At 38.0% G+C, this 26932-nt stretch overlaps 2 protein-coding genes across 3 annotated transcripts in view; one reads left to right on the top strand and one right to left on the bottom strand.

Annotated features, from left to right (window-relative positions):
- The first annotated feature begins 6655 nt into the window (after positions 1–6655).
- PPID (peptidylprolyl isomerase D) lies at positions 6656–20066 on the top strand. Its single transcript, XM_042935181.1, has 10 exons — positions 6656–6872; positions 8109–8249; positions 10470–10576; positions 12522–12710; positions 13612–13734; positions 13878–13984; positions 15723–15864; positions 18834–18920; positions 19015–19057; positions 19796–20066. The coding sequence occupies exons 1-10, from the start codon at positions 6788–6790 to the stop codon at positions 19882–19884; spliced, it is 1113 nt and encodes a 370-aa protein (XP_042791115.1). The 5' UTR covers positions 6656–6787; the 3' UTR covers positions 19885–20066.
- The window catches only part of ETFDH (electron transfer flavoprotein dehydrogenase), a 34499-nt gene continuing 26490 nt past the window's right edge, over positions 18924–26932 (bottom strand). For both annotated transcript variants that reach the window (XM_042935180.1, XM_042935179.1), the window contains 4 exons: positions 25304–25472; positions 22804–22986; positions 22188–22409; positions 18924–20973 (listed from right to left, as the gene is read on the bottom strand). In XM_042935180.1, coding sequence (XP_042791114.1) covers positions 20810–20973; positions 22188–22409; positions 22804–22986; positions 25304–25472 — 738 coding nt within the window. In that variant the 3' untranslated portion in view covers positions 18924–20809. The remainder of the gene's footprint in view (positions 20974–22187; positions 22410–22803; positions 22987–25303; positions 25473–26932) is intronic.

A 26932-nucleotide genomic window follows, 5' to 3' on the forward strand; every position in this document is an offset into this window, starting at 1 on the left:
GTGCTTTTGGTATTATCGGGAACACTATCCATCTTGTTATTTATGCTCTTCTTATAAATTAGGGGAGAACCTAGAAATGGCAGACCCATTAATAACTATTTCATTTAAGTTTGAAAGGTCCTGAATAGGAGGGGAGGCGGGTTTGAGAGACATCATTTGAAAGATAGGAGGGAGAATAGACAAATTATGACAATGAACATTACTGAGTACCTACTGTGTGCCAGATGCCTTTAAGTATTTCTAGCCTATGGTATCTTTATTTTTTATTTTTTTTATTTTTTAAATTTTTTTAACATTTATTTATTTTTGAGACAGAGAGGGACAGAGCATGAACGGGGGAGGGGCAGAGAGAGAGGGAGACACAGAATCGGAAGCAGGCTCCAGGCTCTGAGCCATCAGCCCAGAGCCCGACGCGGGGCTCAAACTCACAGACCATGAGATGGTGACCTGAGCTGAAGTTGGACGCTTAACTGACTGAGCCACCCAGGCGCCCCTAGCCTATGGTATCTTTAAACAGAACAGGAAACGGGTGCCTGGGTAGCTCAGTCAGTTAAGCGTCTGTTTCTTGATTTCAGCTCAGGTCTTAATCTCACGATTGGTGAGTTGGAGCCCTGCATCGGGCTCTGTACTGATAGTGTGGAGCCTGCTTGGGATCCTCTCTCCCTCTCTCTCTGCCCCTCCCACCCACCTCCCATTACAAAGGATGTAATTTGAGTGTGGGAATTTATAGCCGAGAGCTCAGGTTTGAACACAGCAACTTTGGTGGGACAGGATATAGGAAAGAGGACTCAAAAACTTCCATGTGCCAGTGGTGCCTGGGTGGCTCAGTCAGTTAAGCACCTGACCCTTGATTTCAGCTTAGGTCATGGTCTCACGGTTTATGAGTTTGAGCCCACAGTGGGGCTCTGCACTTACAGTGTGGAGCCTACTTGGGATTCTACCTCTCTTTCTCTCTCTCTCTCTCTCTCTCTCTCTCTCTCAAAATAAATAAACTTAAAAAAGAAACAAAAAACTTTCCATGTACCAACTTATCTTTTTAAACTTCAAACTGTCACCACCAGTTAATCAGTACTTATTTTGAGTGGTTGGCATTGACATTAGGATACAGAAGATAACTTATAAGATATGTAAAAGCATCTGGCACACTGTATGTATTCAGTAATGTTACTTTTACTTTTAATTCCCACAAATCATTCTGCCAAAGGAACTGGATCTCACCGTGGAGAAAAATTCTTTTTCCAAAGACATTTATAGGTCTAGAGGAATTCTATATTGTACTTATCATTTTCAGTAAATTTAAGGACATTAAAAATAATACTAAGATTATTCAGAATAAATGTCAATATTAAGCATTTAAGACATTAATAAACCCAAATTATTTCATTAGAGATACAATGCCATTGATTATAAATGTCTCAGCAATGCCACCAGTGACCTCCATGTCACTAAATTCAGTGGATGTTTATTAATCCCTTTTTTACTTAACCTCCCAGCTTTACCAGTCAACCTGCTTTCCACTCTCTCCTTGAAACACTCTTTCCTTGGATTCCATGATACAACATTCTCTTGCTGGTTTGTCTTCTTACTTTTCCTTTTTGCCTCCATTACAGACATATCTTTCTCTCTTTGGCCTTTAAATCCTGCAGTTCCTCAAGGCTCTGTCCTAGGATGTCTTCTTTGCTCATTCCCTGCCCTCTTCCCCCAGCAATCACACCTGTCCTCGTGAAATTATCTGTATACTAATGTTACCTAAATTTCTATCTCTTAGACTTCTATTGTATATCCAATTAACTATTCAACATCTCTACTTGAATGTCTCAGAGGCACCTGCGACTCAACGAGTCCAAATCCAAACTTATCATGTTCCACTCAAATTATCATCTTCTTCCAGTGTCCCCATCCCAGTAAATAGCCTTACCACCCATCTACTTATGTATCCCAGAAAGCCAGATGTCATCCTCCATCCATTCTTCTAGGTCACGTCCCATATCCAATCTATTATTTGGAACTGTTGATTTGATACATACTCCCCATGTGCCTTTCTCGTCCATCAATTTTCATCCATCTTTACTATCATCACTTCAGTATAAACTACTAACTGCCTCACTGCCCTCCTTACATCCATTATGACTCCCTTTGGTTTTATTCTCCATTTTAGAGCCAAAATAATCTTTTAAAATGCAAATATTTTAACGTTAACCTATGAAAAATACTACACTGGCTTGCTTAGCATGTCATAAAAGTCTCTGTCAATCAATAGAAAGTAACACACCCTTTCTCTATAAACTCTTCTACTTAGTATAACCCTTCTGTCAGAGCCATCAGGATTTGTTACTTGCATATCTACTATTAGTTTCTTTTGCCTTCAATCTCTGCCTCAAATTAGGGAAATTCATGGAGATCCAGTAGATTGGCACCAACGCTCCAACCTCCATGCAAAGTGATTAGGAGGAAATTTTATTACTGCTCTCATTTTCTATGGAAAAATGTTTCTTCTCGCTTCACATTCTATAGATATAGAATATCTCTCAGAAGGCAGAGAAGCCTAATCCGTGTTAGGATGCCAGATCAAAGCTAAGTTATGTAAGGATAAAACAAGTCCAATGTTAATGCCATGAGGAGCTCAAGGATCATTTACATATCATGGTATTTCTTACACAATATCTAAGTCTTATATATTTAAAGATAGATCATCAGGTTCTATCTTTCTAGCACATAAGAAAGTGGCTTTGGAATCATATCAAGCAACTTTCTTAACCTCTTCAGCACTTATCTGTCTGATAAATAAAATAGGATAGTAAGACTATACCTCTGACACAGAGTTCTTTTGAGGATTAACTAACATAAAGCATGTAAAGCACTTCGCAGAGAGCCTGGCACATAGCAATGATCAATAGGGCCTAGTTATTATTATTTGTGTTTGTGATAGTCATAATAAAATCCATTTTAAGGATGTACTTTTAGATTAAGCTAATTTTTTTTTCCTTGGAGGAAAGGAATATTAAAGATTTTTTAAAAGTTTACTTATTTGAGAGAGAGAGAGAGAGAGAGAGAGAGTGCAACAGCAGGAGAAGGGCAGAGAGATGTAGACAGAATCCCACTGATGGCACAGAGCCCGGTTGGTGCGGGGATCGAACTCATGAACCACAAGATCATGACCTGAGCCTAAAATGGACACTTAACCGACTGAGTCACCCAGGAGCTCCACAAATATTAAGGATTTGAACAATGGTTTTGTTAAATCATTGTATCATTAATTTTGTTCTATTAAATACACATCTCACAACTGAAAACAGTTAAAATTAATCTTATTACTCCTCAGAAAAAGAATACGTGCAAACTCTAAATTAATATTCAATATCCTTTTTTGATCACATCACTTCCAGCTCCTAGATGATTCTTATCATTTTAGGAGTTCTCAGGCGCAAAGTCCACTGCACTATTTCCATCTGTGGGATGATTTCTGCTGGTGGCAGAGACTCTACTGTCCCCTGGTGGCATCTGCTGTCTTCCTTGGGTTCAATGTTCAGCTCAGAAAAATTACAATTATTCTTACTCATAAATTTTAGCAGGCAGAGCTTTGAGAGTTGCTTTTCCATTCTGATCTGTCAGGGTAGAGATTCTTGGTTAGGACTCTCTCCTACACGTTAGTATCTCATCAACACCAATGCCTCCTTTAGAAGCAGAATCATTTAGTCTCCTTAAGGAGTTGCAGATTAGCCTCTTGGAGTTCAGTTTTGCTGTCAGAGCCTGACTCTCAACAGACAGGATCCTGAAACTTTCTTCCCAGACTTTGGTGTCCTTTCTGACATCTTACCTTTGATAAAGGGGTTGGGTGTTATTTCAAACTTGTCTGGCTCCTAGTTGGGATCTCAATGATCCACAGTCTATGCCCATATAAAGGTATGAACTCAGATGTGTGAAACAAAAGTTTTTTTTCTATTACTCACTTTAAGTTCAATTTTGAATGGTCTATTCCAAAGGGTTGATAATGCCATAATCTTTTCCAATTTCTGGTATCTTACTTTCTCCTCTTGGGATTGGATCTAAACTTGATAATGTCTAGTGTTGCAGCCAGTTTTGGGGCAATCCATATTCTCTCTGGGGCTTGCTGCCTTCCTGAGGCTGTATTCAGGAATCCAGGCACATATTTGCTCTGCTCTCAGATCTCATAAACCCATCTATGGAGGTTTGCTGGATTTCCCAGGGATGTGACTGGGGAAGATGGTTCAGAGAGTTCTCGTCTCTGAGACAATGGAAATCTGCATTGCCTCCCCTCTTACTCTCCTCTCTACCATCCAAACCCCCCAGTCTCCAGGATAGGGGATGAGTTTGTTTATTTGAGTTTTATTACTACTATTATTTTTTTTGCAAGTGGAAAGCCATGCTCTTACAAAAGATGTTTTGTCCAAATCTCTTGCTATGCCAGGAGTCTTTTTTGTTCCTGTAAAGCCAAAACTTTTAGAACTCCAAAGCCAGGAAAACTGGTTTACCCTCTGTTTTCTTTGCTGTCACATATTTCTCCTAAAGCAACGAGTACAGAGCCTAGCTGTTTGTTTGGGTGGAGTAAGGGACAAAGAGATTGGAAAGCAGAATACTGCATGGGGGGTATGATCTATAAATATTATCCTACCACACTTATGAGGAACAGACAGAAATAATAATAGAGCTCTTAGACAAATACTCATCCCTCTATTCCGATGAAATTATGTTCTTAGCCCTAAGAAATAGTGCATGCCGCTTGCTCTTTGTTTCTGCACACAGGCAAGACTTCAGAACTCTGAAGCCCTGTTTTAGTTAAGCGGACAATGGGACAGGTTGTCTTCTAGAAGGATTTATCTTTTCACTAGAGATCAGTACTGGAGTGGTTTTGAAAGGTATGATTCTGTTACCCAAGTTTGTTCTAGGAATGTGACAGTTTATATAAAGCTGTTACTTTATTGTGAAAAATCTAGACACAGTGAGAGTAACATTTAGTCTTTTACACTCAGAAACTTGTAGAACAGGAAGAATCACGTTATATTTTCTGAGAATGCAGAGGTATCCTCAAAGCACCTTTGCAGTTTGAACTTTCATTTTGAAGTATGTTATTAATAAGGTATTAGCTATTTATAATTAATAATTGCTTATACCTGTTGAGTACTATGTTTCTGATACTAAAACATCTAAATAATTCTTCACCTAATCCTCATAAAAACCTTAAGAAAGGGCACCTGGATGGCTGACGGTAGCGTATGCGACACTTGATCTTGGGGCTGCCAAGTTCAAGACCCATGCTGGGTGTAGAGCTTAAAAACAAAACAAAACAAAACAAAAAACAACTTAAGAGATACCTATCATTATCCTAATTTACCAATGAGGGAACTGAAGCACACAGAGGTTAAGTAACTTGTCCAAAGTCACAAGTTAATTAGTGATTGAATTTGAACCCCGAAGCCTGATGGCACAGAAGTGCTTAACTATCCTAAGTAGTTAATCACAATGATATTCATAATGATAATAATGGTTAGGAGGTCATGGCGTAAAAGTGACAATTCTCAGGATAATAAGCTAAAGGCTACCTTTAAGCTAGAGGAGTAGAAAACTTTTAATGTGAATTTATGTTTTGATATTTGTGAGACAAACTGTAAATTGCCATTTGCAGCCTGGAAATGAGAATGGATTAGAGAACAATTTATTTTGATTCATATTCATCAAAGGACTCATGAGTTGTGTGCTGAGCTTACTTGATCCTCAGGGAACCACAAAGAATCAACACCATGGAATTCAAGGATGTCAACTGGTAAGGAATTAAGATTTTACATTAGTTTTAATGTGCTGGAATTTGAAAGGGTCAGCAGGAAGCACTGATAATCTTCTCAAAGCATACACAAAGACACATGGAAATAAAATTTGTTAGCATTCTGTATAACTCATTCATTCATTCAAAACAATTTATTGAGCACCTACTACCTGCTGGACACTGTTAGAAGTGCTCTGGATAAAGCAATGAACAAAACTAAATTCTTGTCCTAGCAGAGTAATTCTAATGGGAGAGGATAGATGGAAGTGCTAAAGAACATACCAGTTCTCTCCAAAATTAGGCTTGATCAGAGGTGAGTCTATGTTCCTATGACTAGGTAAAATCTTTACACAAATTCCCATAAGGGGAAACTGGACTATAACACAGTTTTATCAGGGAACGAAACTGCTCTTTTCTGGACGTTCAGCTTCACAGTCATCAGTAAAAATGTTAATATTTAAGAGTAACTTCTAACAATAAGGCAGTAATAACATGGCCACTATTGATTAGCTACCACCAGGCTGTGTTAGGCATTGTGCTAAGCAATTTACGTTTCAATCCTCAAAACGACCCCCCAAGGTGAGCATTTTGTCCCATTTTTCAGACAAGCAAAATGAGTTTCGGAGAACAGTCACTCATCCGTTAGCGGCAGACCTGAGGCTGGGATGGAGAGGACGGTCTCCAAAGCTTTTTTACACTACCGTGGTAGGAAAAGCGATGAAACACGTGCGAAAACAATAACAACGATCGGGGCTGCAAAATCAGTACGCGAAAAGCGAGATAGCACAGGACAGAGAACTACAGAGAACGCGCACGAGCTCCAGCGCGCGGAAACGACGCCGGGAGGAGGCGCCGGAAGTCAGGGCGCGGCTTCCCGACCTCACGCCGGAAGTAGCTCGTCAGCGCCGCCGACAGATCGTCGCGGAGAAAGTAGCTTTGGGGTCGAAGGTGCTGGGCGTCCACGAGATTGTCTGAGTTCGCTCCCAAGCGCATCTGCAATTCAGTATGTCTCACCCGTCCCCCCAGACTAAGCCCTCCAACCCCAGTAACCCCCGAGTCTTCTTTGACGTGGACATCGGAGGGGAGCGAGGTGAGCAGAGTCTGATACTTGGGGAGTGGCCCCGAGGAAGCTGGACTTACCAGGATTTGGGCGACTCCGAGGGTGGCGTGCGGTTCGGGCCAGGGGCTGCACTGTGATGCGAAGGGGATGGCTCCCCAGACTGGACTGTTGGAACAAATACTGATTTCCAAGGCTGGGTGGAGCCCGCGCCCTTGTACCAATACCATCGGTCGCGCGGAAGTTTCTGGAAATTTCTGGTTTGGGGATTGTGGCGGCCTTTAGTTTGTCTCTCCTGATTTGGTTCCTCGCCACCTTGCATCAAGCAGGCATGAAATAAGGTTGTTTTATGTATGTAGTGGGACATTCAGAAAACTGTGATAGGCGTTTGTTGAGTTCCGGTCACGCCATGTCTTTTGCCACGCGAGATATATATCAGCAGCTGCCATGTGGTTTATAAATAGAGCAACTTTTGTTTGTTGGTTTTTCTTATTACCTATTTTTACCTCAGAGGTACCGTCAGATTGGTGAATATTTTCTGTTTTGGCATTGGGAAAAAGGAGCTCAGTGTAGCAATGTGGTTGCCTAGGCTACGTCAGCGGCTCGGAAGCTCCTAGGGACTTGTGAATTAGCGTATCGATTTGTAACTGAATTGCTCTTGTTGTAGAACGGGTTAGGTTTGTGGGGCTAGGCTGTGTTAACGCAAATACCAACGGAGACATCAGGATTTAGGGACCCCGTGGATGATTATGGACGCACATGTACATTTTGTTTTGAAATTAGCGCGAGGTTTATTTTACTTGCCTTGGGAGTTGTCTAAAATGGGAACAACTTCACATTTTTGCTTGAGCGGCTGCATTAGGCAGATTCCATAGAACACAGAGGCTACAGCTATACTTAAAATTCAGCCAACCTGACCACTCAAAGGATATTTAATTTTCTCCTATTGGTTACTTGGTGGTTATAATTTCTGAGTACAAGTTGGAAGAAATTACTCAGAATTTAAAACCATTTGCACTTCATAGTGTCCCTTATATGGTGTTAATCTTCTGGCTACTGTATTTATGATCCTTTGTTAAGATGTAGAAAAGTAATTGCTTCAGATTCATGAAGATACATGACACTTAACATTAGACTAAATTTGAATGTTAGAAAAATGACCAAAAAAGAGAACTTGGTATTTCAGTCACTAGAATTTTACCAGCTCCCCTTTTATCATTTGCATATTTGGTTGTTTGCATACTGACGTGATTTCATTTTTTATTTTAGTTGGTCGAATTGTCTTAGAATTGTTTGCAGATATTGTACCGAAAACTGCAGAAAATTTTCGTGCATTGTGTACAGGAGAAAAAGGCATTGGACCCACCACTGGGAAACCTCTCCATTTCAAAGGATGTCCTTTCCATCGAAGTATGTGTAAAAATTTGAATCTGATTCTTTTTTTTTAACGCTTATTTTTGAGAGAGAGAGAGAGTGTGTGTGTGTGTGTGTGTGAGAGTGAGTGAGTGTGTGTGTGTGTGTGTGTGTGTGCGCGCGCGTGTGCACGCGGGGAAAGAGCAGAGAGAGGGAGACAGAAAATCTCAAGCAGGCTATATCAGCACAAAGCCTGATGTGGGACTCGAACTCCCAAACAGTGGGATGGTTCCTGACCTGAGCCGAAACCAAGAGTTGGACGCTTAACCAACTGGACTACCCAGGTGCCCCTTGAATCTGATTCTCGTAAATAATTCTGTAGGCATTAGGGAAGAAAATACCAAGTGATAAAGAGTGAAAGTTAAAAATTACTGCTGGTTTCAGGAGGATGCTTTGACATCTGAGGCAGTAGCTCAATTTCATAAAGGTTGGGCTGTGAAAAGTGGAATTCTGAGAGGGTGCTAAGGTTTACTTAGAAATGGAATGCCTTAGCTTCACCAGACATCTGGCTCTTCACACCAGTGGGATTAGATTGAGAAAAAAGGGTGTGCTATGATAAAGAAACAGACTTTATTTTTATTTTTTATTTCTTAAAGTTCACTTATTTATTTTGAGAGATAGAGAGTGCATGTGTGCTGCACAAGCGGGGGAGGGGCATAGAGAGAGAGACGGAGAGTCCCAGAATCCCAAACAGGCTCTGCGCCTACAGCTACACTCACAAACTGAGATCACGACCTAAGCTAGATCAAGAGTTGGATGTTTGACCGATGGAGCCATCCACACGCCCCAAGAAGCAGACTTTAGCTTGACTGATGACAAAAAAGTTATACCTAGTACTGGACAGGATTGCCTGGGAAGGCTGTAGCTGATTGAAAGATTCAGTGTCTTGGTATTATTTTAATTAAAAGATGACACTTCACAATGCCTGTCACCCTTTGTTTAGTGATTATTTGATGGTTCCCTAGTAGGCTCTAGGTTCCATGAATTCAGGAACTAAATCTTTTCATCGTTTTGTCTTCAGCATACAGTATAGTTATTAAATAGGCACTCAATAAATATTTGCTTAATGAATAAATAAAGCATAATCATGAGTAGTATTTTTAAAAGAAACTTGATTAAGAAAAAATTAATGTTGATTATAAAATATTTAAATGTTTTACATTTATGTTTAATAAAATACTAAAATATACTAATAGAATGTAGTATTCAGAAGAGAGTTGATGTAGGAGGCCTGAGACTGCTTTCCTTAGAAAGGTTTGCTTGCAGGATGGCCATTAGCTGGAGTTTAGGAACTTGGCACTTGAACGATTCCCTGAATCATAATGATGGTTTACTGTGCCTAGATTGTTTGTACACACACTTTGATTTATGCTGAACATCTGATTTCCTTTTGAGAGTCTGAAATTTTGGTACATGGCTAGGTAGAGAGTAACTGCATGATCAGCCCTGATGAAAACCCTGGATGAGTCTGTAATGGGCAACAACATTGTGCACATGTTGCTGCATTTTTTTTTTTTTGCTGGGGAAGAATGTGCTATATGACCTCTCATAGAAGCGAGAGAGTGTAAGGAAGCACATGGATTCCTCCAGACTCTGTTTATTATCTTTTTCTTTTATCATCTAGTTGTGTATCTTTATTACATTATTGTAATGCAACCAAATGCTGAGGCGCATGAATCCTAGAAAATGTCTGAACATGGAGGTGGTCTTGGGAACCTTTGACACCAAGTGCTAATACTTGCTAAAGTACTTCCATTATCGTATAACAAATCTCAGAATAATTGATCTTATTTAGTAGACTTTAATGAGTAACGTGCCTAGCCATGTGCATGGTGAAAAGCAGTTGCTGTACTTAAGAAATTGTTTCCTAGAAGAGACAGATCATTACAATATGTGTTGTAAAGGTAGAATCAAGATGCTGTGGGAGGAAAATTGATGAGATCCAACTTGGGGGTCTCAGTGACAGTTTCACAAGGAGGTGCCATTTGAACTAATTCTTTGAGTATTAGTGAGCAGGCAGTAAAAGTAGTTTGGACTCAGACTATGAAAAGTCTTTTAAGAGTTTGGAGTTTTGGGGGGTGGGTGGGGAAAGACAGGAGAGTGCTAAGACTAGAGTCATGTTTTAGGAAGTTCATTTTTCTTATTACATGTTCATTAGTTAACATTACTATAGTCATCCGTATTTTAGTTTCTAATAGCTGTTTTCCTTTTTTGTAGTTATTAAGAAATTTATGATTCAGGGTGGAGACTTCTCAAATCAAAATGGGACAGGTGGAGAAAGTATTTATGGTGAAAAATTTGAAGATGAAAATTTCTATTATAAGGTAAAGTGGACAAAAGGGAATGTTTATTGCTAATAGTAAAGGTTATTAGATGTCTGGGATACTTGTTGGACTAAGAACCAATAAATGTTTCAACGTGTGCTTAGATTCTCCTTTTCTTGTAAAAGGTATCATATTTGTAAATATATATTTAATATATATTTATTATTTTTAATATAGAAAAATTTGATCCACTAATTTTATTTGGCAAAAATACAATGGTTATGCCTGTGAGATCTAGGTTTACATACTTCAGTAAAGCCAATGAGTTCTTAAGAGTGGCCACCATATGGCAGAATTGTTTCCAGGAAAAATGTTCTCATTATCAGAAGGATGGTAACTTGTGCATCTTTATGCTTGAATTTGAAGAGCAACAAAACCATCGCTAATATCCAGGATGTCAGGGGATTTGCAAAGTAACGGATATGGTTAATGTCCAAGCTCCTAAAGGACATTAGTGGTGCCTGTGCCTTATCTTCATTTTCCCAAGATGTAATTGGGGTATATTGCATCATTCAAGTTGTAAGAAGGGACACGTAAGTACAAAAGTAAAGTAATATCTTTGGAAATGAGGAATATGAGCAAGGTAATTAGGATAATTTGAAAAGAAATTGTCATCAGTCTTTTAAACAGTATTCATTGGCTGCAATTGTATGTATTTAGTACTGTCACTGGCACCAGAGGGTTTATAAAAATGAATGGCTTTGATGATAATTTAAGATCTTCCCAGGAAGACAAGATTAAAACACATGGGACAACTGGAGAATAAATAATATGCAAATTAATGCTAAATTGATTGAGACTTTATATATTCTAGGAGACAGGTATGATTTATATATTCTAAATTATTAGGGGAGACATTGAAGAGGAATGGGTACTTAAACTGGGCCTTGCAGGGTGGCCAAGACTTGGTTAGACAGGAACTAAAACATAGATGCCAGTTTGAAGGATATGAGTGAGGAAAGACAAAGGCTTTCCTCAGCCTTTGCATGACCAGACAAAAATTTAGAAAGCCTAAGGATAAAGTGGAAAGATGAAGACATTGGGTTTCATAGAATCTTTGAATAGGTTGATGCCAAGTAGAAATTTGATTTTGAGATGTATGCAGCAGTTTGTTTAGGTCATTCTCTGGAATGGTTCTCTGAAGATTCACCTGGAGTGAAAGCCATAATGTTTGTATTTTTTTTTTAAGTTTTATTTATGTATTTATTTTGAGAGCTTGCGTGTGTGTGTGTGTGTGTGTATGTGTGTGTGTGTGTGTGTGCGTGTGCACTCGTGCGCGTGCATGGGGTCAGGGCAGAGAGAGGGGAGAGAATCTCAAGCAGACTCCACGCTGCCAGCACAGAGCTGACCTGGGGCTAGATCCCACAAACTGTAAGATCATCATGTGAGCCAAAATCAAGAGTTGGATGCTTAACCACCTGAGCCACCCTGGTGCCCCTGTTTGGATTCTTCTGAGATTAGGAAAGTACCTAACGAATGTCCTGTCTAAATTGAATGTCCCATCACTGTTCCCAGTTTATTGATGTGTAAAGGAGGAATCAAAGTGTAGGCTCATAAAAATGGGAAGACTGTTCCCTGTTCTCAGAAGAGAGAGCATTCCTTATGAAAAGAGGGCAGAGTACAATCATTAGATTTCCATAATGCAGCATCTTCATCTTAAGTTGAGATACAAATATGTTCTCAAAATGGCCTGTTTAGAAACCTGCCCCCCCCCCATTGTTTTCGTTATGTTATTTGGTTTCATAAACTTTTCTTAAGGTCTAAAAAGTGATTAAGTGCCCCATGTTTGTGGATTAAAGGTTGCAATTTATACAAAATAAAATTACATTGTTTGCTCTGAGTAACATTAAAGCCTGCCCTAGTTTTATGTGAATGGTCAGTGAAAGAATAATTCAGACTAGAACCACTAACCTTGGTTTTCTTTTAATGATTTTTATTTCTACAGCATGACCAGGACGGTTTATTGAGCATGGCAAACGCAGGCTGCAATACAAATGGTTCTCAGTTCTTTATCACAACAGTTCCAACTCCTCATTTGGATGGGAAACATGTGGTATTTGGTCAAGTAATTAAAGGAATGGGTGTGGCAAGGATACTGGAAAATGTAGAAGTGAAAGGTGAAAAACCTGCCAAAGTAAGTAAAAAGTTTTAGTGAGATATACTTGTTATCTTAATTACTGCCTTAAACATAAGTAAAAGGATCAGGTGATTATTAGTTGGGAGAATGTTAGGATGACTTTTGGTATTGAAGCTTGGACTGCCACTTTTTTTTAAAACTTTTCTACAGTGGGAAAGATGAGATTAGGATAGCTTATAAGGAGATTTTTATTATTTCAACTTCAATTTTGGTGATTTTTTGTAGGTTTCTTAACTCTTTCTATACCTGCAAAACTTTGAATCAGTATGTACAGTAGTACATAGCAGGAAGAGGACAGGAAACCAAGAATCCTGTCTAGACTCTGCCATTTAACTGGTGGTTTGGCCTTGATCTTGTTATTTAAGTTTTCTTGGCATGTTTCCTCATCCTGTATAAATTACTTGAGGGTTTAGACTAGATTATATAACTCTGTAAAGAACCTCGTATTTTACATGTCCTTGAATCACGGTGGCCAGAATACTACCTAACCTAGTTGGCAGGGTTGTGTGTGGGAACTGGAAACTGAAATACTTAGAGGAGATAGACTGTTTCTCATTGTATGACGGAAATAGTAGTAAACTTGAAAGGACATGCCTCACCGAAAGAAAATTATATAGAAAATGATAACATTTTCAACTATTCTCTGTATACTGAGCCACTAAATAGCAGTAAAACACTTTCATAAAATAGTGACATTGTATGGTATAGTGGAATGTATATAAAGGGCATTATTGTAATCAGAGCAGATAGATGAGACTTCTGTCAATCTGTCATTTTAGAAGTGACATGGACAGTGTTGCACATAACTTATACCTGTATAGCTTTTAAACCTAGATCTCTTGTTTTTAATCTCATTAATATGGTAGTGCATCTCTACAATTTAGGATTATTTTTACAGTTGTGCGTTATTGCAGAATGCGGAGAATTGAAGGAAGGGGATGATTGGGGCATATTCCCAAAAGATGGCTCTGGTGACAGTCATCCAGATTTCCCTGAGGATGCAGATATAGATTTAAAAGATGTGAGTACTTTCAGATTAGTCAAACTTTATTAAAAATAGTACTAAAATTTTGAGCTTTGTATCAGTCTGTCTTAATGATAGAACCTAGCATTTAGCTACATTAATTACTAAAATGCAACATATTTGTATTTTTTTTTATACAGGTAGATAAAATTTTACTAATAACAGAAGACTTAAAAAATATTGGAAATACTTTTTTCAAATCCCAGAATTGGGAGATGGCCATTAAAAAATATACAAAAGTTTTAAGGTAATAAAACATTTTTAGTAAGTTAATTTTAATAACTTGTAACTTGAATTATAAACAAATTCAGAGTTGTTTATTGTCTTTTGGGCAAAATTACTTTGTAGAATAATAACCAGGTGTGTTGAAATAGTTGCATTTCTTTTGTTTCCTCTAACTTCTTATTTTGAAAATTTCAAAATACAGGAAAATTGGGAGTAGTATGTGAATACTCATGTACCTTTACCTGTTTTCACTAATTTTTAACTTTTGCTACATTTGTTTTTGTAGAATCATTTTGAAAGGAAGTTACAGATACCATGACATTTACCCCTTCAAAGGCTTAGCAGATATTTCCTAAGAATCAAAAACATGCTTCCACATAACCTTCTGGACCACTGAAAAAGACCCCCAGAATAACATTGATCCAATAATATTGTCTAATATGTAATCCATGTGCAGATTTCCCTAATTATTTCACTTGGTTTTGTGTCTCTAGTCTCCTTTAATCTTTGGTAGTTCCTATTTTACATTAGGTTTTCTAAGTCATTTGTATTTTGTGCAGTCTTAAGTCAGTTGTTTTACGGAATACCATCTGTATTTGTTTGCTCCCTCAAGATTATTTTGAGGTTAAATATTTTGGCAAGACCACTTAAATCGGTGGTGTTGAATATTTCCTATGATACCACATCCTGAAAGCACATGTCAATTTGGCCTATTTTGAGTTTTGGCATTTGGTTAAAGTGGCATTAGCCAGATGCTTGTGTCATAAAAGTACCTTTTCCTTTTGTAAATAATAAGTACTTTGTGAAGTGATCCTGTGAGATTGTGTAAATATCCAGCTCCTAATCTTTCTTTCATCCAGTGGGTGTTAGCATCATTGAAGATCTTTGCCCGAATCAGTTATTACATTGATGGTGACAGAACTGATTTTCTAATTTATCTTTCATAGCTGGCATTCTAATGTTTGAAAGAGCCTCTTCCCTCTGCCCCGCCTCCCTTTTTAGTACCACTGTAGATCTGTGTTTTTGGTTTTTGTTTTTTTTTTCCAGTTCAGCTTGTTACTGTACTCTCCTTCTTTTTGATGTTCAAAGGGTTCCAATTTGTCCAGTGGAAGCCCCCTTTCCTGTATCTGTTTGACATGTTCCTATTAGTCTGTGAGCACTTGCTTGCTTTCACAAGGTGTTCTATGTTCATCTTGTTTCTTGATTTGGTATTAGCAGTTTCTCCAAGGAGCCCTGGCTCTTTTTATTGGGGAATTGATTTCAGAAACCAGATTCTGAGAGCCAGGTGTGTTCATCATTTCTGGGCCTTCTTCCGTGGGCAGAGCTAAGAATTGTATTAAAATACAGTTCAAAGTCAACAGTTCAAAGTCAACAAAGTCAGCTGTATTAAAATACAGTTCAAAGTCAACTCATTCTATACCCTCTCCCACAGTGAGAACCTTGGCCCAAACATAATTACATTGGAACGTAAATAATGAAGATCGTGAGTTTTAAAAATTGGGACATGTTAGTAGTGCATGATTATCTTTAGATTTGGGGATTGTTGTTAAATTGGTTTCTTTGAACACTTTTGGGGAAAAAGTTGGAACAAATAAAAATAAATCTTCTAAAGGAAAATAAAATTGTGATCATTAAGAATATTAATATTAGCATTTGATGAGCTTTTTATATCAGAAGTGACAATACTTTTTGACATAGTTGAAGGAGCAGGTTAAGTCGTATGTGGCGTTACATGCCAACTTTATTAATGTATTCTCCAGATACGTGGAAGGTTCAAAGGCTGTTATTGAGAAAGCAGACAGATTGAAGCTGCAACCTATAGCTTTAAGCTGCGTGCTGAATATTGGTGCTTGTAAACTGAAGATGTCAAATTGGCAGGGAGCAATTGACAGTTGTTTGGAGGTAAGTCTCTTTGACATCAGACTTTTTGAAGGAGTTGGTTTATGATTTATCAACTTGAACAAAAACAATTTTATATACATTAATATATTTTATTACATAGGACCTAATGAAACTTGATGAAAAAGTTCTTTTATCTCTAAATACTTTGGACCTTCAGTTCTTCCTGTTAATCCATTCATTTAGCTTATAACATTATATAACTTAATACCAATGAAGATATTTTCCTTTTCCCTTCAGAGCACAGTATCAGCTCATTTATTCATTTTAACATATTGAGCACCTATTGTGTGCTAGGTATTGGAAGACAAAGCCAGGAATGATTAAGATTATGGGTTGTGGAGCCAGTCAGACTTGGGTGTTTTTGTTAGACTTCCGTTACTAACTTTGTGTTGGGTAAGTCCTAATTTTAGAGAGTTTTAACATCTTTATTATTTATTTATTTATTTGCTTATTTTAAAGTTTATTTATTTTTAGAGAGAGAGAGAGAGAGAGAGAGAGAGACGGCATGAGAAGGGAAGGGGAGGAGAGAGAGGGAGAGGCTCTCAAGCAGGCTCCGTATTGTCAGCACAGAGCCCTGATGCAGGACTCAAACCCACAAACTGTGAGCTCGTGACCTGAGCTGAAGTCAGGAGTCAGACATTTGACAGACTGAGCCACCCAGATGCCCCAACATCTTTATATATTAAATGAAAAATAATACTTGCCTTATGGAATTGTTACAAAGATTATATAACATGTAAGAACATTTAGCACAGTATTGGGCATATTTTAAGCACCTAACAGAGATAGGGTGTTTTTTTTGTTTTTTTGTTTTTTTTTTTTTTTTAGATATGAGAGAGAGAGAGAGGTAGAGAGAGAGAATGTCAAGCAGACTCTGCGCTGTCAGCACAGAGCCTGAACTGGGCTCCAACTCACAGATCATGAGATCATGACCTGAGCCAAAACCAAGTCAGACATTTAACCAGCCGAACCATCTGGGCACCCCGAGATTAGGTGTTTCAGTTAAAAGACTCATACTCTCAAGGAACTTTTTATTTGGCTGAAGAGGGAGTCAGTTTCAATTTAGGGTCATCAGGATTTACATAGGGAGAATGGATACTACTGAGACACTCAAAGGTCACCTGTCTTCATGGGGACATCCAGGGATACTGACTGATAAAGCTAGATAGGTGGCAGCATTACCTCCTTAATCGAGCAATTATGACATTCTTCCTATTGCATAGTTGAAAAATTTTCCAAACTGTGTATTTTAGAAAGACCCATCTCCAGTAATTTTTATGTATTTTGCACATTAAGCAATGTAATTAAATCAGCTATGCCCAGAGTAAGTAGAAATCAAATGAGATCTGGGGTGCCTGGTTAGCTCAGTTGGTAGAGCATGTGACTCTTGATCTTGAGGTTGTAAGTTTGAGTCCCATGCTGGGTGTAGAGATTACTTGAAAAAAAAATTTTTTTTTTTAATGAGATATTAATTTGGTAGGATAGGTAGAATAAGGGCTAATGTATTTAGAAGGGAGCATACAACAGGAAAAAATTTATCCAAGGAAAAAGTTTGGTCTTCACTCTGGGTTTCTTTTCTTTCTTTCTTTTTTTTTTTTAATATTTATTTCTGTGACAGAGAGAGAGCATGAGTGAGGGAGGGTCAGAGAGAGACGGAGACACAGAACCAGAAGCAGGCTCCAGACTATGAGCTGTCAGCACAGAGCCCAATGCGGGGCTTGAACTCACAAACCACGAGATCATGACCTGAGCCGAAGTCGGTCTCTCAACCAACTGAGCCACCCAGGCGCCCCTCTTTTTTTTTTTTTTTAAAGTAGTCTCCACACCCAATTCAGAGCTTGAACTCCTGACCCGGACATTAAGAGTGGCATGGTCCACTGACTGAGCCAGCCAGGTGCCCCAACTCTGGATTTTTGGACCTTTGTGAGGCAGATAATATGCCTTTTGCAGTAAAATCTTAGTATTGACCTTTAGAAGATGTGAATAAACAAAATAGGTTATTTCTAAAATGTTTGTTTCAGAGCAGAGACCTATTAAGTGTTAACTACTGCTCTTAAAAAAACTCATAGGGGCGCCTGGATGGCTTGGTCGGTTAAGCGTCTGACTTCGGCTCAGGTCATGATCTCACGGTCTGTGAGTTCGAGCCCCGCATCGGGCTCTGTGCTGACAGCTCAGAGCCTAGAGCCTGCTTCCGATTCTGTGTCTCCCTCTCTCTCTGACCCTCACCCGCTCATGCTGTCTCTCTCTGTCTCAAAAATAAACAAACGTTAAAAAAAAAAAAACAAAACTCATAGATTGTAAGTAAAGAGTGTAACAAATTTTTATTCATGTTTTTCTCTGATAATTTAGGGTCCAATCAGGAGATAGAAACTATATAGTAATTTGAAAAGAGAAAGTTTAATATAAAAGTACATGTAAGAGGAGATTGGAATAATGAGGGATTGGCTAGTAAAGAGAATTCTGAAGAATACGGGAATAGCAGATATATATCTATCTGCCATATATAAATACATGGAGCTGGGATGGAGCCTCAAGGAAAAGTCACCTCTTGAGGGCCCTTAGGCTGAGATCTGTACTTCATTGGAGAGGGGATAGCTGTGACTTACTGGTGGCAGAGAAGTTCAGTGGGTACCATACTTGTGATTCCCTGTAGTGCTTAGGGAAGTTGCCTGCAGGGAGCTTCTATTGACCAAGTAGTGCTGTTGACCAAGTTCAGTGCAGGAGCCCAAGAGAAATGCACTGGAACCTGCAAGAGAAACAGCTTTTCTCATCCGTGTCCCTTTAGTGCCCTCTACTGACAAAATGTAATGTGCCAGCTAGCAGAGGGTATTTACAGGGTCCATCCAACTCCATTATCACAGAGTAGTAAAGTGTTGATTTGTAGCTGACTGGCAGTAAATTGAAATCTAGCACATATATTTAATTCTTAATATTTAGATAAAAATATTAATTTTACAATTTTTTTGTAGGCTCTTGAAATAGACCCATCAAATACGAAAGCATTGTACCGTAGAGCTCAAGGATGGCAAGGATTAAAAGAATACGATCAAGCTTTGGTAAAATTTTGTTCTAAATTTTAATTTTTTTAGACAACCACCTTCATAAATCATACATCTAATTTCTTTAAATGTTTTTTTTTTTCAATTAAAGGCTGATCTTAAGAAAGCTCAGGAGATAGCACCAGAAGATAAAGGTAAGTTTGTACTTTTTATAGTGAAAGTTCATTTTGTCCTGTAAGAATTCACCTTCATAAACCATTGTATTTTTTGCCACTTAGAGACCTATTTGTTCAACATATATTACAGAATGTCTGTTATTGGGCTAGTCATTGGCCATACTGCAGTGAACGTCAAGATCCCTGCTCTCAAGGAGCTTACATTCTGGTCTCTCTTCAGAATACTGATTTTCACACATCTGAATACTATTTTTCTATCATATCATTTGAGATCTGGTTCCTATTGCTGTAATTCTAGTTGAAAGCACAGCACTAAAAGATAAAGTATTTAATGTTTGGGACCATTCCTTAAGCTGAATGAGGCCATAATATAAGTATTCTAGTTACTGGATATGTTTTAGGAAAGCTATGGAAAGTTAGAGCACAAAAATTTGTTTTTCAAATAATGCCTGCTACAAATAGTGATGGTAGGCCTAGGTATTAAAATAGATCTGCAGTTTCTTACTACTAAAGTAAAATAGGAAAGGCACTTCTTTCAGATTGACAATCTTCTAAAATTATGTTTCATGGTTTTTGTGTTTGTGTGATGTTTCCTCAGTAAAATATTCTGTTAATAGAGCTCAGTTACTTTATGGACAAGAAGAGTTTTATCAACGGCGGGGGCGTTAACTGTCATACTAAAACATCAGTTTGTTGGGCATCCTCATTTTTTGGATGTTTTGAGAAATAACTCCTATTTACATATTTATTTTACAGCTATCCAGGCAGAATTGCTGAAAGTCAAACAAAAGATAAAGGCACAGAAAGATAAAGAGAAGGCAGCATATGCAAAAATGTTTGCCTAACAAGGAATTCAGTTTTACTTACATATGCATTGATTGTATAAAGGCAATAAGAAAATTTAAAGGTTTCTGTCGGTTATAGATGATCCCTGATGTGTTTCCTTTGATACTTCGGTTTCTCATTGTTTACAGTTTAGGAATACTGAAAAGGGTTCACTCTTAATAAAACGGTGTTACAAAATACAGTGAAGTTGGTTCTTTTTGATGACTATTCTGCATTAGTTACAAAGAATAATGGTGTCCAGCCTGTTTCTAATCTCCTAAAGACACATCTGTTGGATAAACAGATTAAAGCTTAAGTTTGTATACTGTTTCCCTTGATTCTTTGATGTATTTCTTTGTGGTTGGTTTTTGCTGGCATTTTTATACTTACATATAATACAGATATACATGTTCAGGGGTTGGCAGACTTTATCCAGAGGGCTAGAGAGTAAATATTTTAGGCTTTGTGGACCATTATCATCTGTCACAACTACTCAGTTCTACAGTTGTAGCCACAGACAGTATGTAAACCACTGGGCATGGCTGTGTTCCAGTAAAACTATTCATAAGAAAAGTGGTGGGCTGGATGCTCACCTCTGGTCTAGAATAATAATACGTTTATACTTGAAGTCTTGAATTTGACAAGTGCAATATACATTAAAGGCCAATAGTGTATTTGCTATTGGTACTGAATCTCTGAAGAATTAAAGAGGTAAGCAGATGCTACCTCATTGATAAGGTTTTATGTAAGAGGCGTATTCATAATTTTTTATGGGACAATTTTAGGTATAGGTATAAAGTTTTTATTTCGTTGATAATTTTATGAACATTCTGATGAGTAATATGTGGTAAGATAGTTTGACAACCTGTTGACTTCTAAATGTTTAGCTTGCCATACATTTTAAAGAAACTCTCACAAGTGCCTGCAAATGAAATCAGTTGCAGTTTACATTCCATTGTAAGCAGGTCCTCCACCGCCTTCAGGTACCACCCAGTTAATATTCTGACTTGGATCTTTAATATCACATGTTTTACAATGCACACAATTCTGAGCATTTATCTGTAACCGAAATCCATCACCTTGTTCCAAAGGTACAAATTCGTAAACTCCTGTAAGGAAAAATAAATAATACTATGAAGTGTGTATTTTGACTTTTAAAATTCAAACGTAGAAATTGAACCCCTGCAAACAGTAGCTACAGAAACCTTAAAGGTTTGTTTTCTGAATGTTTACCCATAGAGAATATTGTGAAGATCTTGGTGTGTGCCATTGCTGTTAGTATAAATTATAGATAAAAGGGGCGCCTGGGTGGCTCAGTCGGTTAAGCGGCCGACTTCGGCTCAGGTCATGATCTCACAGCCCGTGAGTTCGAGCCCCGTGTCGGGCTCTGTGCTGACAGCTCAGAGCCTGGAGCCTGTTTCGGATTCTGTGTCTCCCTCTCTCTGACCCTCCCCCGTTCATGCTCTGTCTCTGTATGTCTCAAAAATAAATAAATGTTAAAAAAAAAGAAAAACAACTAGTTGTTAATATTTAAAAAAAAATAAATTATAGATAAAAGTAGAAGGTACAGCAGTATTGGCTGAGTTAGTCTTACTAACAAGGGAACAACATTTAGCAGTTTTTGAGCTCCAATGTTATATGTGTGCTACAACTGAAAAGACAAATTACATCCAGTCCTTCCCCTTGAAGAGTTTAAAACCAGTGTGATGACAGAAATTATTTAAAAGTAAAGTCAAAAGACAGTTGGGGTGCCTGCCCTCAGAGAGCTTATATTCAAATTCTAGTCCCTCCAGAATGTACTAATTTTCATATATCTACATACTATTCTACCATATCATTTGAGACCCAATTCCTATTACAATTCTCATTGAAAGTTCACACTAAAGGATACAGTATTCATGATGAATTTAATGTCTGGGACCATTTGAGCTGAATGTGGCTATACCCTAGTATTTTAGTATATATACTCTCTGTGTATGTGTGTGTAGGAGCAGCCAGGACAGAAATGATTTTAAGTCCTGTGAACATGGAAAGAGTATTCTTTGGTGTTCCATAATCCTTATCTTGGTCTGAGGATAGAAAGGGAAAAGTTTTTTTGACAACTGTCATCTGAATTAGGCTTACCAAAAAATCCTTATTATTTCAGCACTGATAGAATAAGAACCATAAAAATGAGCTTTCTAAAGGAAGCTGGATGTAGGGGGTCATTTACAATTTCCATGCAATGAAAATGGTAGACTTCCAATGGTAATGGAAGTCTATTACCAACATGGTTAAAACAAATATTTGTGTTTTAGGAATGGATGGAAATCACATTACTGACCTGCAGGGCAAAATCGCTGTTCTGGTCCATCATATATTGACAGATTTCTGTTTACAGGAATACTGTCATCCTTTAAGGTTAAATGTGCTGGCTGGTCATGTTCATGATTAGTACCACTTAGGGCCACAGATGACAAAAGGTCAAAGCTGATCTGTCCATCAGGTTTTGGATACTCAATAGGTGTGCAGTCCTTGGCTGGCTTGAGCTGATCAGAGTCAGAACCTTAAACCATTTTGAGAAAGATGTTTAATAAAAATAAAACACTAATATAAAAGTACTTTATCAAACATTTTTATGAAAACTTGAAAATACCCTACCAAAGAAATAAAACTTTAACCCTCTTACGGTAACAATACACTATTAAAAATACTGAGTTCATTATTTCTCTACTAAGACAAGTTCAAAACGTTAAATTTACTTTCTCTACTACTTAATGGATTACATTCATGAGGTTAAAAAAAATTTTTTTAAAGGTAAGCTCTACCCCCATCATGGGGCTAGAACTCATGACCCCAAGATCAAGAGTCACATGCTCTACCAAATGAGCCAACTAGGTGCCCCCCATTCATGAGCAGCTAATGATTTTAATACTCATACTCAAGTATGTTGGAATTACCTTTATGTTTTAGAGTCCATGGCTCCATTCCTCTAAATATCCAGTAAAAGATTCCAGTGTAAATCATCCCTCCATATACACCCAATATTCCATGGCAGGATGGTCTTATATTTCTAACAGAATATAGCTCGCTCCACACCCATGATTTCTTCAAATTGTCCTCATACTCAGTTACATGGAGTCCTTTTATTAAAAACATGAAGTGTTAAGTGTCAAATCACCTCAAGGAGTTAAAATGCTTTATCATGAAGGTATTTTGCTGCTGAAATACTTGATGAGTGAATCTTAAGTAAATTTAAACAGGTGGTCATGTGAGACCACATCTGAAGAATCTTTCCTGTGTAAATGTTGGCATCTTCCAAAAAAGACAACCATTTGATATATGTTGTTAACAGGCAGTAAGACATTTGATTTCTTAAACTAGTAGCACAGAAAATCCATTTCAAAACTGAATGAACCTGAAATGGTTACTTACAAAGTTCATGCTACTATAAAAGTGAGGCATTTTATAACTGATTAAATGAAACACTTCCACCTGTTACAAGTTGAATTGTGTCCCCCCCCCCCCACCCCAAAAAAAAAGATTATTTTGAAGTCCTAACCCCCAGGATCTCAGGATGGGTCAGAATAAGGTCACTGCAGATGTAATTAGTCGAGGTCATATTGGAATAGAGTGGGTCCTTCATCCATCGACTGGTGTCCTTATGCACATGGAAGAGAGGTGAAGATGGAGGCAGAGATCAGAGTTACTCTGCCACAAGCCAAGGAATGTCTGGAACGATCAGAAAGCTGGGAGGGGTGAGAAGACTAGAGGCAGCAGAGTAAGGTCCCATCAATGCCTAGAGAACTCAGAATAAATTCCTGTTGTTTTAAGCAGCCTGGTTTGTGGTAGTTTATTGTGGCAGCCCTAGGAAATTATAACAATACCTAAAACTTGCTGCATGCATTTAACTGGTTCTTCTTAACTGTCACAAACTCCATAGTGACTATACACTTCCCTGTCACAATGTTGCCTCTTCTGGCTCCATTCCCTTCCCTCAGGCTGTCATCCTCAATCTAGTCTTTGGTGATCTACTTGCTTCAGTACCATCTATGTGCTGGTACTGTGTGTCAAGAAGGTGAAAGTATGGCTGGTGGTCCCAATAAGGAAAGATAACTTGGCAAGAAAATTAGGAAAAAAGTTCCACTGCTCAACAATTCCACTCCTTATCTATTCTGTTCTCCTTGAAGTAGCTTCTTGCCTTTTCTATGTTCTATCTATCTCCTTCCTCTTCCACATCCTAGGCCTCCAGTTCTACAAAGATACTTGAAGGCATAATCAGGTTTCATACTTCTACTTGGAGGAGCACTTGTTATTTGGAATTCTAAGGAATAAGGTTTATTTATCAAATATCCGTTGAGTTGCTACTATATGCCAAGTATTTGGGATTCATAATGAACAAAGTCCCTGCTCTGCTGAAGCATTCTCTGCAAGAGGCAGGAGATAAAGTTGATAATAAGTATCTTCCCAAAAGGGGGAGAATACTATATAAAAAACACGGCGTGTGTGTATGTGTGTGTGTGTGTGTGTGTGTGGAGGGGCGGTGTTGGGAGCGCTCTGTGTGTGTTGCAAATTAACTGGTATGGTGAATGTAAGGCCATTATGAATGCGAGTTTGACATTTGAGCAAAGGTGAAGGCAGAGAGGGAGTTAGCCATGAGTAAAGACCATGAGATGGGAACATGCTTGGCATGTTTCAGGAATAGTAAAGAAGCCAGTGTGGCTGGAATGGAGAGTAAAAAGAGATGAAATCAGAAGAGTAAGAAAGCTGAGGCTTTTGAGAAAAATTGAGAACTATTAAAGGGTCTTCATAGATTAAGGGTTTACAGAGGTTTCAGTGTTCACTCTTCCTCTCCACCACCGCAGAAGGCAAAGCCTGCAAAGGAAAAGGTGCTCCTGGGTTCTGCAGTGTGCAAAGCTGTTGTGTTTTCAGATTGAAGACACTTCAGTATTTGTGAGGTATCTTAGTGTGTATATTACATACATGAAACAGAATGCAGTACTGTCGAACTTGAAGTCATTTCTTCTTTCAAATTAAGAAAAAAATTTTTTAAGTTTATTTGACCAATCTCTGCACTCACAACCCCGAGATCAAGAACAGCATGCTGTACCAACTGAGCCAGTGAGGCACCCCAAACTTGAAATCATTTCTAAGTAGGTGAGACATCATTGGTACTATTCTACTTTTGATCTGAATAAAACACAACATTGCTGGAAAAATCTAATTACTGAGGTTAGTTTTCTTCGCACAGCACACATTTGAGTGCTTTGTGTAAAGGGACAGATACAATATATATCTTTTAAATATCGGTTGAAATATGCATAAAAAAGACCTCAAGATTTTTAATTGTATTTATTTTCATTCTTTATCTGTATACTAAGTGTATGTCTAAAAAGATTCTTTTTAATATCTCAATGAAGACCTTGACAATTTTCTATGCTTTAAATAGGAATTTCTTACCTATTGTCTTTGATTGGAGATTTTCACCAGTTAGTTGATTAAAAATAGATTCTGCTGCCAAAATTCCACTTTTCATTGCTGTGTGGGAACCTTTGATCTTGGGAACATTCATGAAACCAGGGCTACAACCAATTAGTAAACCACCAGGAAAGGTGAGCTTTGGTATAGACTGAAGGAAAGAAACATTCAAAGTGCATTTTTAGTTCAAATTAAACAAGCAGAACAACATTACAAATTATATTCTCTTAAAGTCTTCTAAAGCTATAGGGAAAAATTTGAAGGAAAAAATCAGAATAAGAGCAGTTTCCAACCACCCCCCCCCCCTCCTTTTTAAGAATGAGGGTTAGACTATTACTACTTTTCTAGGACTTCTTCCTCTTCTGCCCCCTGACTAACCTACATGAGACAGATTTACAACCAGAAATTAACATACATTTTTATTTTCACATATCCACATCTAAAAATACTCTGTAAACTTAAACAACTATTATAGAAATTGTAATTTGCTTTTACATACATTCTTGGTAACATGATTTACAAACGATGTTAACTCTATATCCCTGTTTTATTTTACTTTGATATCTAGAGATGGAAACTTAGGTTCTGATCATGGTATCGTGACAATTAGCTACTACTTTAAAGATATATTTTAATTAAGTTAAGAATAAGTTGAATTTCCAAAATAAATTTTATTTATTTATTTACTTTATTTATGAAGTTTATTTTTTTGAGAGAGTGAGAGCACAAGTTGGGGAGAGGGGCAGAGACAGAGGGACAGAGAATCTCAAGCAGGATCTGCACTGTCAGCACAGATCCTGACACAGGGCTCAGTCTCACAGACTGTGAGATCATGACCTGAGCTGAAATCAAGTCGGACACTTAACCAACTGAACCACCCAGGCGCTCCCCCACCCACCAAATTTTAAGACAGTTGTCTGGGCCTTAGTATATATTTCTCATGAAAAACAATGTAATAAAAGGTAGTGCTGTTATTTGGGTTACTCAGTAAAAGCTTATATATACCCTACAATGTAGTGGCTAAATTAGATTGCATGAGAAAATGTATTCTAACTATAGTTTGAAAATGAAAGAAGAGAGGACCAATGCAGAGTTTCCTCCTTCTGTATTTTTTCTTCTTTAAGGGCTTCCTAAAGTAAGCCACAAGTCTGTGTTGAGAAAGTGGTGGGTGGTAAGAGTTTGGCTGATGGTGCCAAAAGGGACACAGAGGGAGAAGGATAAACAGGGAAACCAGTGCCATCAGCTGCAAGATCCGTGGCCACAGCTACTATCAATTACAGAATTCTCACTATGAGGGAGAGGTGGTGAGAAGAGAAGCTGGAGGGCAGAGGGAATGCTGGTATCAGACAGATCAGGGTTCAGATCCTTTCACAGTACATGTAGGGAACGAATTTATGATTATAGTTCTCAGACCGAATTCAGTATCAGAACCACCTAGATAAAAGAGCCTGAAATCAGGATCACAAAATAGACAAGAGGGGGAAAGGATATTACTAGCTGAATATTACTAGCTGAAAAGAGATAACCGTTAGTAATTTGGATAATGACACTTTTCTTAAATAGGACTTTGGCCTTGCCAACACTAAGTTTGATTTAAGAACCAGAAGACTG

This window comes from Panthera leo, chromosome B1, assembly GCF_018350215.1.
Source record: "Panthera leo isolate Ple1 chromosome B1, P.leo_Ple1_pat1.1, whole genome shotgun sequence".
Lineage (NCBI taxonomy): Eukaryota > Metazoa > Chordata > Mammalia > Carnivora > Felidae > Panthera > Panthera leo.